At 41.8% G+C, this 17,039-nt stretch overlaps 1 protein-coding gene across 7 annotated transcripts in view; it reads left to right on the top strand.

The window, feature by feature from the left end:
- Positions 1–17,039, top strand: part of FRMPD4 (FERM and PDZ domain containing 4) — a 746,993-nt gene that overhangs the window by 565,784 nt on the left and 164,170 nt on the right. For all 7 annotated transcript variants that reach the window (XM_033107952.1, XM_033107961.1, XM_033107980.1 and 4 more), the window contains one exon: positions 4,422–4,538. In XM_033107952.1, the coding sequence (XP_032963843.1) occupies positions 4,422–4,538 (117 nt within the window). The remainder of the gene's footprint in view (positions 1–4,421; positions 4,539–17,039) is intronic.

Here is a 17,039-nt window from a genome sequence, read left to right as displayed (position 1 = left end):
TCAAGATACATTCTACTTATCCTGATTAGGTTGCCAGTGGAAGCACTGAGCTGGCTTGTTTTTGTTTTAAGTGTATTGAGCACCAACTGTATGTCAAGTACCAAGCTAAGAATTATACCTTCATTGCTTTATGAGCTAAGCAGGGCCACTATTGTCATTTTTGCTGGATCATTCTGTGTTCTGAGGGCTGGACTGTGCATTGAAGGACGGTCAGCAACATCCCTGGTCTGTACCCATTAGATGCCAGAAGCATCCAACAGTGTCTCCAGTCATGGCCAAGCTTCTCCTAGCGACAAAATCCACCCCAGATGAGAATCACAGATTGAGACTAATTCTATTTTATAGATGATGAAAATAAGGTAGAGAGAGTTTAGAGTCCAGGGTCACAGAGCCAGTAAGGGGCCAAATTAACTGTCTGGCTTGGGACTTTGGCTCCGGACCTCCCCTTCCTTCTCCCCCAGAGCATCCCTTTTTCTGATATTGAGGTATATTTCTAAGGAAACTCAGGTCACCATCATGGCCTGCAGGTGGTTTTAAGACTGTGCCTGCTCCTACGCCAGATTTGCCATCAAGATTTGGTCCTGGGCTGATAGATGTATACACAGGAAGAGATCATGGGTTGCTTCCACCATTGGTCCCAATGCAAATAGCTGTGCCACTGTGCCTGTACTCTTCACAGCTTCTCTCACTTCATGTAAAGTATGAAGATCTGTCTTGTCCAGGACAGTTTCCATCTGTTGCAAAGAATAGATGGGTGAGGCACAAAGTTGCAAACCAGTTCAGTCTGTGGTGGGGAGTTTCTGGAGAGACTGAAATAGCCCTGCCAATGTAGGTCGCTATTTTTAAGGCTGAGCTAAGTGTTTGAAAATGGTTCACACAGCCATGATCTCAGGTTGAAGTCACAGAACATCGCAGTTGCAAGGAATCTCAAGGCCTGGCCTGAGACAAGTGGAAAGTGACCCTCTGTCCCAAGGATCACACACACAGCTGGGAAAAACTGTCTGATATTTTCTTCTCCTTTGAGAACAGCTGAACTCATCAACTTCTGACCTTATAACTGGGGCTGGCTTCAGCCCCTTCTTGCCCTCCTCTTGCCAGAATGGAAAAAAATAGATGACTGAGCCTTTCACCCTTTTTCTATTTTGAGACTTGATAAAGCCATTTATACTTGCATCACTACCCAAAGTCCTATATTCTCTCGACGGATAGGTAGAGATCTGTTTAGCAGATCCTTTATAGCACATACTATAGTGTGTGCCAAGCGTCATACTAAGCGCTTTACAAAACTGACTTCATATTTTCCCAAAGATGTGGTCCCATTATTGCCATTTTATAGAGGAGGAGCTGGGACTGAGGGAGTTGGAGAGGTTGAGTAACTTGCTCAAGTTTATGGAAAGTAAGCGGCAGAGCCTCCATTTAAGAGAGTCTGAGTCTAACCCAGTTCTCAGACTTGAGTGGGCACCAGCATGGCCTAGAGGCTTGGTGACACAGACTGCTGGGTCAGCCCCATCACCTCAGATTTGGGGGTTCAGTAGGTTTTGGGTGGTGCCCAAGGATTTGCATTTCTAACAAATTCCTACGTGCTGCTGCTGCTTCTGGTCCCGAGACCATGCTTGGTGAATCTGCTGCTCCAGCAGGCAAGCTCCCCACTGCCACACCCCGCTACTCCTATCTAGTCAGTATCAGACGGGGCTCCAACGCCAAACAATGAGGGGCTCTGCTTTTATATGCACTGGCTGGCGCTGCTGCTACTCTAAAAGTGGCCACCTCTTTGCCTCCGGGTAGAAACAAATTATGTCTTTCAGCAGTGATGGGATGGGGCACATTTAGGAGTGATGGAGAGTTTGGTGCAGCCACAGAGGCGGGAACTGGATAACAGGGTCCCTGGAGCATCTTCCCAGCCCAGAGTAACCCCCCAGCTTCCAATGCTAGATATTGTTGGGGTAAACTTGCAGTTCTCACACTGTGGAAGCAAGAGCCAAATCCCTCCATAATCATGACCTTTATCCTTGTTTTTTTCTCTAGGCTGTTATGGTTAGATATGTGTTATTTTCTTTCCTACTTGCGCATTTAGTTTGCTAAGTTCTACTATTGTCTTTCCAAACCATGTTTTTAATGTCAACACAGGACAGACATATAGTCATATCTGATGTTAATTATTATTTGTTTTCTTTTAGCTGATGTCCCTTGACCCGAATTAACTCATTTAGTGTTTGTGGATTTTTCCAGTATTAGCGCTTCACTTGGTGTTCTCTGACAAAAGGCTGTATTGGAAAACAACTTGCTGGACTGTGTTTCCTACTTCCTGAACATCCTGTACAGGACAGAGTGCAGTTTATAATAAAATCCAGGCTTCCTCCATCTCATTATTATAATTCTGTATTTTACATGTAAATTATATATATTAGGAAGTCTGTGTCTTTCTTTTCATGATTTAGACTTCGGGGGTGGAGGGTGCAGAGAATGGAAGAAAGGAAAAGAGAAGACAAAAGAAAAGACAGGTTACCGTATCTGTTTTTAGTCAGTTAGCCCCTTCTGGGAAGGATTAATGTTCTGCTATAGCACATAATGTAGGAATCTAGAATAAATTCTGGCATTCTCTGCATAGGCCTCCTTTTACTTACAAGAATATTATTTGCGTCACTTCTTACTGTACTCATGCTTTTACAAAATTTTTTAATAACAGGGTATACTGTGTTCATACCTCCAAGGGCTTGTTTTCTTGGTTCCACCTTAGAAAACAGTGTAGAGAAATTGGCGTTTTTTTTGTATACCTCAGGGTAGAAATTCATGCATTCGTTCACTATAAGGGAGCAACACATTTTTTTAAAACCACCAGAGGAGATTGCCACTGCTGGCTTGCGTGAAGAAGAGGGACAAAAACGGTTGCCATGTCTTTGATTTTAATAGTCAACGGGTAAGAAGTAACCCTATAGTGGCATTCTAAATTTACCAGACCTATATTAAATTTGTGAACTCTTTTGCTCACCACACTTTATAAAGGATGTGGGAAAACTGAAAGGAAGTTAAAGAAAAGCAATGGAGGTGGTTAAAATTATGTAAAACAGTTCCTCTTGAGAAAACTTACAGGAAATGGACTTGTTTCACCTGAGGGAAGTGTTGGGTTATGGTCAGATGTATGATTTTGGTGAGGCGTTGGGGTGACTTACTCTGGGGAAGTAAAAGTCTCCCCTCCTCACGGAAGGGTTGACACCCCCGATTTGGGTGTTTGCTGTGGGAGGGCAACAGGCTGCGTGAGAGCTGCCATATACGTACAGTTGTGTCAGTCGCCCATGTGACTGGTGCAGGAGTTGCGGTGGGAGGCTTCTTTCTCATCATAAAGGGCACGCAGGTACACTATTGAGACACTGGTGGTGAGGCCCCAGAGATGTCATCACTGCTCTTCCCCACACACTTTAGTACCAGTCTGCAATTTGGGTCTTGCAGGCGATCCAGAGTAACTTCACCTGGACCGAAAGGCCCAAATGATGAGGAACGTTGGTCGATCCTAAATGGTATTGCTTATTTCCTTTCCACGATTAAGCTCGGAAAGAGTCTTAGACATTCATGAAAGAACGGTGGAATTTCTCCACGTCCTGGGCAGATGTGGAGTGGCCTGGACTCTCATGCTCCAACGAAACGGGGCTCAGGCCTCTGGTTAGGGATTGTGACTGCGCTATGCTGCCCCATCACAACTGCTTATCCCTTGGAGTCCCTTGCCCTTTCCTCTTGCTCTTGGAAAGGCATGCTTCTAGAAAATTCTACTTGTCCTTTCATTTTGCTGATGAGTCAAATTTAAGGTGTGGACTGAAAATTGTAAAAGCAAAAAAGCAATTGTGTGCATTTTCGTTGCAATTTAAATTGAGAGTTTGTCTAAGGTTGTATGACTCACTTTGACTAGCGTGTGGTTGCTGTGAATGGAAATTATGTCTTTTGTGTCAGAGGAGTCCAGGAAAGTGAGGCTTGGAGTTATTTGTTTAAGACCCATAAAAACTGTAGTCTATTTTCACATGTGTATTTATATTGTGGTGTGATACCTATTTATGTGCAAAACTATCCTATTGCCTGGTCTCAGGAATGTCTAGTGTAATAGAAAGTGTGCAAAACTTTTGTTCAAAATTGGCTTGTGTGTCCTCAGGAAAGTTACTTAATCTTTTCAAGCCATTCATTGTTTCCTCAACTGTGAAATAGAATAAGTACACTTTCCTCATAGGGCATCTGTCACAAAGTAAGCAAGATACTATAAAGAAAAATGAGGAGCATGGTACCTGACGCAAAACGTTCTTTATCATCGTTCATTTAATCAGCTGAGAATATAGCCCACAGTGGAGAGGAGCAAGTCCCATGCCCCTTCTGGAGTTTGTCTCACAGGAAATGTTCAGGAATCAGGTGTACTGATGCTTTTCTTTCTTTTTTTCCAGCCACAGGACAAAGTCTTCAGGCTGGCCGCCTCCCTCTGGAACCTGGGGCTTGAACCAGGTGCCGCCCTATGGATGGGAGATGATGGCGAACCGGGATGGCCGGGACTGCTTCATCAGGTATGTTGAACAGAGGGCATGAACAGTGAAATCTTTGGTTTTTTGAACATCTCTGTTTTGACCCCCTACTCAGGAAAATTAGTGTACTTAAATTAGGGACTCACAAGTATTCAGAGGCCATTATTCAAGCAGCTGGATCTCCTGTACCTTCTGTATCTTGTGACGTGAGCTTGCGTGGGTCTGGGACAGGCACCATCTTAGAGTGATGTACTGAGGTAATCCTGGGCCAGGACAAACGTGTTCATTAGTAAATCCAAGGCCAGTTTGTACTCATTGTCTGAGGCTACCACTAAAGTTTGACAAGGAGGGGTATCATTTAGAATGCTTTCTAGAAATGGTCAAGACAGAAATGTTACTGACTCATCTGTAACTAGAAAACTCAGCTAAAATGATTATGTGCATTATGGATTGTGTTATAAATTTCTCACACTGACATTAGCTGGTGTTTTGGACTTTTTTGTGGTACTTTTTTTGATTGTGGGGTTGTATATATAAAACGTAAAATTTACATTTTAACCATTTTTAGGTGTGCAATATGTACAATTCAGTAACATTCCATTTCCAGAACTTTTTTTATCATCCCCAACAGAAACTCTGTCTCCATTAAACACTAACTGCCTATCCCCCCTCTCCCCAGCCCCTGGTAACCTATATTATACTTTCTGTCTCTATGAATCTCCCTATTTTAGGTACCTCACCTAAGTGCAATCATATAATATTTGTCCTTTTGTATCTGTCTTATTTCCCTTGGCATAATGTCCTCAAGATTCAGCCATGTTGTAGCACATATCAGAATTTCATTCCTTTCTAAGACTGAAAAATATTCTGCTGTATGGATATATACCATATTTGTTTATCCATTCATCTGTCAATGGATAGTTGGGTTGCTTCCACCTTTTGGCTCTTGTGAATAGTGTTGCTGTGAACATTCGTGTACAAGTATCTGTTTGAGTCCTTCTTTTTCATTTTCTTGGCAATCTATTTACGAGTGGAATTGCTGGATCATATGGTAATTCTATGTTTACCTTACTGAGGACCCACCAAACCAAACCATTCTCCACAGCAGCTGTAGTGCTCTGGTGGTTTGCAGTTGTATGGGAAGAATGCTGATATCACACTTCTCAAAACAGCAAGGGTCCACCTGCTTTCTTCTCCAACCTAAGTGAAATATTCTTACCTAGGAGGTATTAGTGATATCGATTTGAAATCAGGAAGCATGGTTTGCCCTGGTCTAATAAAACTGAGCAGAGATTGGCAGCCGAAGGAAACCAATCTTTCACACCACAGGCTGCATTCTTTGTTTCAGCCAACCTGACTATGGATTGATTAGCAAACACAGGATCATCATGCGGTGGGGGATCATTTGTATAAAAATTACAATGTCTGCAAAGATTAGGGATTTAATCTTCTTTACATACCAGCACCTCCATGTTAGGATTGTTGGAAAGTAGCTAGGGGCACAACTCACATGAGTGTTGTGGCCAGTTTCCCAGTCTCGGAAGCCCAAATCTCTCCTCTCCCTAGAATTACTATGGAGAGGAGAGGACCCCCTCCTCCTCAGAGTACAGTTGGTTGCTGAGGGATTTGCCTCCTGGGTCCATCCTGGGAAATTCAAGTTGCCCTTGAACATGAGCCACTAGGGTAGGGTGGGAGGGGGGCTGGGAGAGGGACTGTGGGAAGTGGCCCTCCAGCTCTTCAAGGCTTTCCTGAGGATGTGCTCCCAGAGAAACGATAATGGAAATGGCAGTGGGACAAAATCTCCCAGAAAGCTCCAAGACTGGAAGAAAGGCCAATAGTTTTGCTTACACCCTAGATTCTAAATCATTAATTTCATGAATTTGCCCAAGTCCCTCATTCTGCTAGAAAGATGATATTTTTGATATTATACTGTGCCATCTATTTTGCAACATGGTTATGAATTTATATAATTGACTCAGTTGAGGTAGCCTAAATGCTCTGATTCAAAACAGTAAACATTTCTGCCAAATAAATGTAGTTTTCAAAACCCATGAATTATGAATGTATGAAGTTCTATCTCAGACTTCTCCAATTACATTGGGTTTTTGTTTTTTCCTTTCCTTTTTCTTTGTCCTTGGTTGGATTTGGGTTCCTGTATATTCCCTACCATTTGATCAATGGATAGAAACCAGGGCCAACCCAGGTGTCCATTTAGCATTTACAATGGCCTAATGCCAGCTATTAAAATGTGTAAGAGCAAATCAGCAATTTAATAGAGGTATCTGCACTGATTACTAAATGGCAAGTTTTAAAACCAAGGTTACCAGTGTAACTTTTCCAAATCTGTGGGGTTTTTTTACTTGAAAAGTAAGTTTCCACAGTCGTCTCAGAGACATTGTTTTAAGATGTTAAGAACAGTAGTTCTTTGGAAAGTGTTTGTTCTTTCTTGGTCACTAATGAGTTTTATAAATAAGGAGAAGCATTCTGGTTTTTTCCTACCTACTGAGGACTGCCCATTCTAAAGAGATACGCTAATGAGTAGCATTTCTGGGGAGTCCGGGTTTGCAGTATGAAGTATCTCTCTGCTCATTAGTTTTAGAAGTTAAAAGAACAATTTGAAAATTAATCCGTGGTTAGTAATTAGCACCTTTGCATTTAATTTTTCACTCTTTTATATATTCTCTTTGAAAGAGATTAGATGTCTCCTTTTAAAAATATTTTCTTAGGATCTAAACGAAAACCCACATCAAACCATTATTTTTTGACGGAGGAACAACTACTTCCAAGTGATGGACAAGCTATGGGAGGAACCGGGCTTCACATGTTCAAAGTTAGAGTATCATAGCTAAATAATGAGATAATTCTATCATTATGAGGCTTTCAGAACATAGCCCAGGATAGTTCAAATGTATTCAAATTTCATATTCCCTTTCCCGTCCCCAATTATTTAGAGTAGGACTAAGTAACCTGTTTTCTGTAAAGAGTTATTAGTCCATAGAGTTAAACATTTTTTTCATGCCATGTGCACATGTTAAAGTACCTTTGTATAATATTGTATAGTCTCCAGACTAGTGGTTCTCAACCTTGACTGTACATTGCAGTAGCCTGAGGTACAGTAAAAATTCTGATGCCTGGGTGGCTTAGTTTGTTTGGGCTGCTATAATAAAATATCATAGACTGGGTGGCTTAAACACAGAAATTTTTTTCTGACAGTTCTGGAGACTGCGAAGTCCAAGATCAGAGTGCCAGCATGGTTGGGTTCTTGGTGAGGGCTCTCCTCCTGGTGTGGAGATGGCTATTTTCTCACTGTATCCTCACATGGCAGAGAGAGAGAGAGAGAGAGAGAGAGAGAGAGAGAGAGAGATCATCTCTCCAGCTGTGTTCTTAGAAGGATACCAATCCCATCATGAGGGCTCCAGTCTTATGACCGAATCATCTCCCAAAGGCTCTGCCTCCAAATACCATGACACTGGGGATTAGGGCTCTAACATGAGTTTGGAAGCAACACAAACATTCTGGCCGTAGCACTGTGTCTGGAGAAGAGCCTAGGAATAGGGAGTTTCAGGGGCTTCAGGTTCTAGTAAACAGCTATGGTTGGTCTTTAAAGCACTTTTCTGCATGTGACCTCGTTAATAAGGGATAATTATCCCATTTTGCAGGTGATAAAACAGAGGCTCAGACAAATTAAATAGCTTTCCCAAAGCTTACACACATGTAGCAAGTCTCAATGCATAGCTTCTTGAAATATACCAGATCCCTCATTCAGAAAGAGCAAGTTTTGTTGGTATTAGAAAAATATGAAATCGTTTTTTGAGGAACAGAGAACATTGCTTAAAAAACATGACAGATGCAAAACAAACAAAATTTGTCAAATTTTTTTTAACCAGTTAAGAGAAAGAGAACAGAACAGGGAACGGGAGAGAGGCAGATGTGATGAGGGAAACTCTGAGGAAATGAAGAGTCTCAGGAAAGAGTGTCCTAGTGAGAAATGGGTGAGGGAGAGATGGATGGAAAGAGAAATGAAGAGAAACAGAAAAAGTGGGGTACTCTGAGGTGGTTGTTATAATAAAAGCATCAATAAATAATAGGTGTGGATGCAGATGGATATAGATATAATTATGGATATGAATAGGGCTATAGATGAACATAGAATATAGATATTGACATAGATATTGATATAGATATATTAGGTTGGTGTGAAAGTAATTGCGGTTTTTGCAATTTTTTAACCTTTTAAGCTACAATTACTTTTGTACCAACCTAATAGAGGGATATAGAATGTAGGTATAGATGATATAGATGGCATAGACCTAGACATAGATGAGTAACCATGCAACTGGGTGTGCCCAAGAGGCTCTTGGTTTATGGGTATTATTCTGACATAATTACTGATAGCATCTCCATTTGCTCTCAGAGTGTTCTGCTTTGGATAATACAGGTAAGATAACTATATATCACACCACCAAAGTTTAGAAAATTCTTGCAAGACATTAGATTTCATTTCATCTTGACAACTGTCCTCTAAGGTAGTTAAGGCACATTAAGGAATCTCCTTAGTGCAGAAAAAGCCAAGGTTGACGAGGATTGGGTTCTCCACATCCGCTGGCTAGTCAGACCAGTGTTGCACCCCCTCTTCCGATGCCAAGGCCTTGGTTCTTTTGGCTCTTCATGGCGTTGAATCCATACTAAACCCCCTAACATTGTATAAGGATTCCTACCCCTAGAATTACCCAGCTCTATCCATGTGTGCTCAGCTCAGCTCACCTCCACCTGCCCCTGTCATACCCTCCCTACTCAGCATCCTTAGAAATGGCCTGATCAGCCTGGTGAGTCGTGTGCCGCTTTCAGAAGCTGTCCTTGGCTACACCCAATATCTATCCACCCAACATATATTGAGCACCCTAAGTGCTGAAGATACCAAAATGAGGAAGACAAATGCGTACCTTTAAGGATCTTAGAGTGTGGCGGAAGTGATAAGTAAAATAGTAGAAGGTGCTTTACATACAGTGGAAGCGCCCCCAAGGAGGAATTAATCCAATCTGTTGGAAGTGGGGCTGAGGCTGGGTGAGAATGCAGGCTGTTGCCGTGGGCCTCATACTACAGAGAGGCAAGTTTCATTCTCCACCGAGCAATGTATCTTTTAACCTCTGTAGACACACATAGTATGTGTAATAATGAGAGGAAAGGGAGTACTATGTGTTACTTGTTTTCTTTGTTGAGTTAAATGGAATAAGAACATGCTTGTTTGTGGGGATGGGGAAAGTTAATGCAAAAATAATGCACTTCATTAATTTGGGGCTTTGGGTTCTGTAGATCGAAGGAAAAATGAAAGCACGAGCACAATAAATATTAAAACACTAGCTGGCAAGATAGATGATTATGATGAGACCCGTGGGAGTCCAGGGAAAGGAATGAGGACCTGCGGTGGGAGAGGAGACTGGGGGGTCATGTCCAAACCACATGCCCTGATTTTCCAAGTTCTAAGTTTCAAAGGCTTTTTTTTTTTTTTTAACCTGCTGGCTTTCTGGCCACCGTCACCCTGTGAGTGTACAAAACTAGCCCTGTGTATATATTGGACAAGACACCCTGTTCTATTATTCTACCAGCAATCCCCATGGTGGGTAATTAAGCAGGGTCACTAACTTCATAATGCAGAAGAATTCAGTTCTGAAACCTGAACAGTGGAGATGAGTAATGAGATGTAGAAACTTGCACTTTGTTCTCCAGTATGGACTTAGCCCAACTTGGGAGAAGTTTAGCCATTCTGATCTGCCAGTCAATTCCGTAGTCCATGTGAAATGTATTTTTGGCTCACCCATCTCCAGAAAAGAATAACCTGAAAAAATGCAGGCAGTTTGTGTGTGTCCCACCCTCCTTTCTTATTAACCACAGCAGAAGACAGTCAAATCAGTGTGCCAGGATTCTGTCATCGTGGAAATTAGAAATGGCAAACCTTCCCTCATCCTTACCGGTGAGCCTCAAAGTACCCTCTTTAGCCTTGACCTAGTCTAGTTCAAGTGTCCCAAAGAAGGAAGAAGCAATCGAATGTCTTCACATGTTATTCGGTCATTCGAGGGCTATTCTTCAGTATTGTTTTCCTGACTTTTACCCCAAGATTTTATAAGAAAGTCTTACTGTTAGTCTGTGGATGAGTCCCTTAATATGTTACCCTGTGCTGAGTGTCCTTGAACTTCTCCTTCTTGGGAAAATTTTTTAAAAGTCAAGAAGCGTTAAGATACAAAGTTGGATGTGGGTATTGTGGCTGCACCCACAACCCCTGTAATATTTTCAGATTTGAAGCAGACTTGAACTTCCTACTTTCTCAAGCCTGCATTTTTAATGCACCCCCTACAAAGCACAAATGAATCTGAGACAGTCATGAGTTGTTACCTTTGTTTCTGGTAATAAAATGCAGAAGGTCTTGGTGGAAATTACAAGTTGTGCCAATAAAGGAAATAATAGAGATCTCTTTGATGTGGGTTGCTCTGTTATTTCGTGAGGTTTTAAATATCCAGAGTTAAGAATTGGCATTACATTAGAGAAGAAGCAGCTTACCTCACTTTTTGTGTTTTTGATGAAGAATTCTTAAATAAAATATATCACTTCCAAGTATACACAATGAATTCTGTCTAAAAATGCAAATTGCCTCGTGGCAAGAGCACATGCCATTTAGTTAAACAAGTTCCTTAGGATCCAAGCATCCAGTCAAGGGAAGGGAGGTATATTATAATTTGGGGATTGGAGGAACAAAGTAAACGTGATAGTGTCATTACATGAAATGAAGGGTAATTATGTCGTGTCAACGTGAAAGTTCCCAGGCTGAACATTGGAAGCTTTTTATTCCCTTTGTTGGAGCAGATTTATTTTTCTTTCGAATCTGACAAAGCACCTATCCGCTGAGTTAATAATCTGTGCTCCCAGCTGGAAGGTAAGTGTGCGGAGCTGATGGAAGGACTTTTAACAGGAAGGCTCTGAAATGACACTGTCATTCCAGATCGAACTGGGCATGCGGCACAAAGAGCTTTGCTAGGCAGACTTCTCCCGTATCAGAGGCTATTTCATTTCCCCTGTGCATTTGTTCTCAAAACTTTGCTGGTTTTCTTAATCTGGCCATCATCCTAGGACGAGTCCCTGAAACACTTGGCTTATTTCCGGCAGGCCCTAGTCTCTGAAGGGACTGTAATTATCAGAAGTTCCTTGGGCCACTTGACAACAGGGTTGGGACATCATTCGGGTGGAGCTATGGACAGCAGGTTAGCTGCTGCCCAGGGTGGCTCTTTCTTCTCCTGAGCTTTCCTGGAGCCCCTAGGGATGTACACGAAGTGGGTCACAAAGTCCATTTGGAATCGCAGGGACAGCCAACCTGTGAAAAGGAGAAGCACCTGGGTAACCAGGTTTCCATCACAGCCTGTAATTGAAATGCTAGCTTGGGGCTGCCTACCACCCCTTGGTTCTTTCGAGTGGCCTTTGGATCTGTCCTTTGTGGACTGAGCCAACCCTTGCTGAGAGCAATTTTGATGTCATTGCCCAAAGCTGGGGACACAGGCAGAAAATTCTGGCCTGTGCCAAGCACCAAGTGGGGGGTGAGGGTGTTGCTGCCAAGTAAATTGGCTGAACTTAAGAGGACATGGAATCACCTTTGTGGCAGGTGTCTTTTCATTATTGTCTGAACTCCTGCAAGAGGAGCAGAGGAGGGCTGGTGACAGGGGGCCTTACTGTGGTCCAGCAGGGGGTGGGAAAGAGCAGTTCCCTGCCAAGCGCTGTCCTCTAGCGCTTCTCAGAGCTCGAATAAACCTCGCTCTCAATGGCCAGTTTCTGGGGAAGAGCCTCTTCAACTGCAAGGGTGATGAGAGATGGCAGTACTTTCTGTGTCAGTGCACCCTGACCAGTCCGAGTTCAGGGTAGCCACGTCACATAGTTGTTACATGGAGTATGCCACTCAGCTGCTCCCGGAGCACAGGCGTGGTGATAGCATATCAAGTTGGGAAGGCCATGAGAGACTCTCAAAGAAGGCTGTTTGGATCTTAAAAGATGCTACTGAGCATTGTGACCAGCTAGCTAATTTTGGGGGCCCATTGCCAAATGGAAAATGCAGGCCCCCTGTTCTAAAAACAGGAAGAAGGTGCTGATAAAGGTACTAAAAGGGAAAAGTTTTCCCTTTCTTCTGTCGTCTGTCAACATGTCACAGTCTTTTATTTGCTATTCGATGTCATTCTAAGTAAAGCTAAAAATTTAAACTAGTAGCATAAATGTTACCGATCATGAGTATATTGTGCAATATGAGTTTTAGACGCAAATGTAGGAGCATTTAACTCATCTGAGGAATCACTGAAATGACACCATTGTGTTTGGTAGCTCATGTATGTATATGTATTTCATTCTAACCAGAGAAGTAAAAACGCTGCACAAAACTGTCAAAATAGTTTTTACTTCTGCAACTCTACCAACAGTCCCTCCTTTTGGTTTGCTGATAAATAAGGAAGGACTGAAAGGAAGAGGAATTATGGGTTGCCCTATCTTTTTCCCTTTTCTTCTCTGTCATCACTTTCATTGTAAGTGAATGGCCAATTCTGGAAAGTAACATGAGTAAGAAAGGATGCGACAGGATTCCTTAGTCATTCGTGTTTGTGTTTCGTAGAAAGCCACATTTGTTAAACACTAATTAGCCCTCATCCCTTACCTCCCAACCTCACCTCTCGAAATTTTCTAAATCATTTATTTAGTGGCTTCTCAATAAAGACTTAGCAAAGAGGAAAGATTGCCTCTAGCTATTGACTCCCTCAGATAGCAATCTCCCTGCCCTCTCAAGGAGGGGTTTTCTCACCAAAAGATAGACACTCTTCTCCCCCTGCCCCCAGCCCTTAATTCTCTAGGCTAGGTCAGCAACCTTTTTTTTTTTTTCTGTAAAAAGGCTATGGAGCCAATGGAGACTGTTGGAATTTAACACAATGCAACTCTGCCATTGTAGTGTGAAAGCAGCCATAGGAAGTATGTTAACAAGTGGAGATGGTTGTGTTTCAATAAAATTTTATTAAAAATAAAACAGAACAGACTGGGGCCAGGTTTGGCCCATGGGCTATAAGTGTTTGCCATATCTTGCTGTAAAGCATCATGCATTTGATTTCATTCTCATATTTTTAATTCACTGACTGATAAATTTTCAAAACCCTCCCATGAAATGGGAGCTACCATTTATTTTATATATAAAAGAAACTAGGGCAAACAAACATTGGTAAAGGGACTTTTCTGAGCTTGCACTATGAGTCATACAGGGAGCTAAAAATGGACCCCAGAGCCCTGTTTTCTCCGACTTGTTGCCAAAAAGCTCTATATGATGTATTTATGTTGGCAAACAGTTCTTGTGCAGCTCTGACATCCATGACCTACCTCTAAAGAATGTTCTAGGAATGATATTGTCAAAATCGACCAAAGAAGTAGAACTTTTAATACAGGGGTGTCATGACTCCCTCCCGTCCATGTGGTGGGTGCCGAGGGAGAGGAGGTCAGCTGATCACAGGATTTGTAGCTGCTCCCCACCTCCCAACTAGCACCTTTGTTGGGAGAGGGATGGAGGGACAGGAAATGATAGCAACACGAAGCTCAATCATGTGGAATGCCTAACGCAAGAGCAAATAATTATTAGGGAGGTGAAAATTACATAGCAACTTGCTCTTACTAATGGTCTACAGAGGCACTTTTGTACTTTCAAAGAGTTAATTGTCCATAGTGTATTGAAGAAATTCTGCTCATTATCCTTGTGGAATTTTATAAAGCTCCCATGTAAAAGTCCCCAGTTCGTTTTTGGTGATGTTCTGTTCTAGGATGTTCTCTTGACTTCCATGACACCACCCCCCTTCTTTTGCTTCAAACTCACTGGAGGGTCTTTCTCATGTTGCCTCAATTGGTTCTTCTTTGTTAGCTCAACATTTAAGCTTCCGTGTCCAACATATCAAGCGTACATTTCTACTTAAAATGCACACACACACACACACACACACAAAACATGATTCATGAATTTAAATGTGATGATACCACTTGGTTTTGGTCCACAAATTGAGTTGGTTTGCACTGCCATGCTCACCTTAAACAAACGAGTGTGGCTGCATTTCAATAAAACTTTACAGACACTGAAACTTGAATTTCATATAATTTTCATGTATCACAAAATATTATACTTATGTTGATTTGTGTTTTTTTTTTGCAAAATCATCTTAGCTCACAGATGGCTGGTAGGATTTGGCCCAAAGGCTGTGGTTTGCAGATCCCCGTTCAAGATAATCTCTTGAAATACTTTTTAAAGCTCAGTGGTTATTTTTCTTCATAATTTTACCTGGGTCACCTTCATTCCTCCTTTCTGTAATACCTTTAATGAGATGACCCTGAGCTCAAAAATCCCCAACCTGTCTTACAACAGCACATTTGTTTCTGACTTTCAACATGGCATTTGGAAGGTCACACAATCTCTTTTCCTTTTCCCTTGTGCACTGAATTGTCATAATACCTTGGTTGCCATAGAATACTTGGGGAATACAGGACAGTATACTGTTAAATCTTAAAGATAACGACTCTTATTGTTCCTCTCCACTATTATTGGAAATTGAAGACATACCTTCAAATCTGCAGGTATGACTTAGAGTTAGGTTACAACTCTGTGATGTTGCTAAGCAATTGTTCTCCTATTTTTGTTCACTTTTAGCAGTGCCTTTTTTTTCTAGCTTAAATGTTTAGTAGATTAGAACTGTCTTCAGAATGATATATTTCTTAAAGTCTTTATTTTCCAGTCATTGGTCAGAGAGCTATTATGTAAATGATTGAAGTAAGTATTTAAAATGTGGGTTCAAAGATCTTCCCAGGATCAGAAGGTGACCCTGGAAAGAGAGGGATGGGAGAGAGAGCTGAACAACAGAGAGTGGAGGAAGGGTAAAGTCAAAGAATATTTTAAGCTCCTATAAGAAGAAGGTTTGGCTGGATCTCCAGAGGAAGATGAAAAGAAAACAGGCTTGAGGGAAAGTAGAATTCATTGGAGCAGCATGGGCCTGTATAGGGTCAATGATCTGTTTTAAAACTAAAATGGGCAACTGTGGAATGATTTGGTCAAACATGTTCTGGCAGCCTTTGCTTCGTGGTCCAATTACCTTGAATGCGTGTGATAACTTTTTTTGTGTACACTGTTTGTTTATGACCCACCTGTCTCCAAAAGAAATGTCTAAGCCTCCACTAGCCTGTGGGGCTCTTGTGTCTGTTGTGTGCCAGCCAGTGGCATCCTTATGCTATGTTTCAAGGGTTTCAGGGTTCTGTGAGAGGGCTAGATTCCAACCCCCATTTGGCCCCTAGGCCAGGCCATTTGCAATGAATGGCCTGACCCGTTCTGAGGTGGTTCATGATTAAAGACACCTAATTTGGTGGCAATGCACTTGAATAGCTATTCCCTAGATGGAATTTCTAAACAGGGTTAAAGAGCAATTTAGGGGACCAGTCTGTGAAGGACCAGGTGGAATTCCCCTGCATTGACACCAATACATGTGTCAAAGAGAAGGACTCATTTGTCTAGTTCTTCACAAATCCAAATTGTCCTAATTGTGACAGATTAAAATGATAAACTCTAGAATTTTATTATAGCAATTGTTTTAATGGCAAGACTTCCAAATGCCTAGTGTACGGGTCCCCCTTTTATGTTCTCTTGGGCCACCATTATGAGGCACACTCAAGGTTAAGGAAGGAGGGTTAGCTTTGGTGCTTTTTTGCTGTGGTTCCATCATGCTTTTGTTATATCTGTTTTCTCCAGGGACTTCGTTGTTGTTTATTATTTTCTTTTCTTTTGTTTTCTAAATCGGAGGACTATCATGTGGCAAACTGTCTGCTGACCTAGCTTTGGGCTTTAAATATGCCTTCTAATAGCAGTCCCTTCCCCAAATATCTTACTGCCTAATTCCCTTTGAATGTATAGTTTATAATCTGCTAATGACTGGAAAACTAATTTACTGGGGTTGTTAGAATTATGTGTAAGATAAAAGTTAATAGGCTCTAAGGAAGGGCCTCATGGGCTCTCATGAAACAAATGAACCTGAGGTTTATTGCTCAGGCTCCTTGAGCTGCTCAAACAGTGTTTTGGTTTAGATTACCCATGTTCTTGCCAACAGTTGATTGTGGTGTTCCATATAGCTGCATTTATAGGAAAGTGACCTCCAAATTATGTTATTGTGAAGGGTTTTTATTACCTGTGGAATAAAAGCTAAAGTGCAGGAAAGTCTGGTGTTTACGTGTGTGAGCTCTGGAGCTGTGCTGCCTGGACTCTGTATCTCTTCCCAGTCACATGATGGTGGGCAAGATGCCCGATCTTTCTGTGCCTTCTTTTATTCATCTGTAAAATGGGCACAATAATAGCACCTACTCCACTGAATTGTAAAAGGGTTAAATGACTTCACATGAAGTGTTAAGAAGAGGAAGTACTCTAGCGTTAATTTAATCATTATTAAGAAGAAAAGGAGGAGGAGAACAAGTAAGGAAGCAGGCTCTCCAAATAGACTTCAAGTTAAATGTCGT

This window comes from Rhinolophus ferrumequinum, chromosome X (genome assembly GCF_004115265.2).
Source record: "Rhinolophus ferrumequinum isolate MPI-CBG mRhiFer1 chromosome X, mRhiFer1_v1.p, whole genome shotgun sequence".
NCBI classification, from domain to species: domain Eukaryota; kingdom Metazoa; phylum Chordata; class Mammalia; order Chiroptera; family Rhinolophidae; genus Rhinolophus; species Rhinolophus ferrumequinum.
The sequence above is the reverse complement of the archived record's forward strand: the minus strand, read 5'-3'. Positions and strand labels throughout refer to the sequence as shown.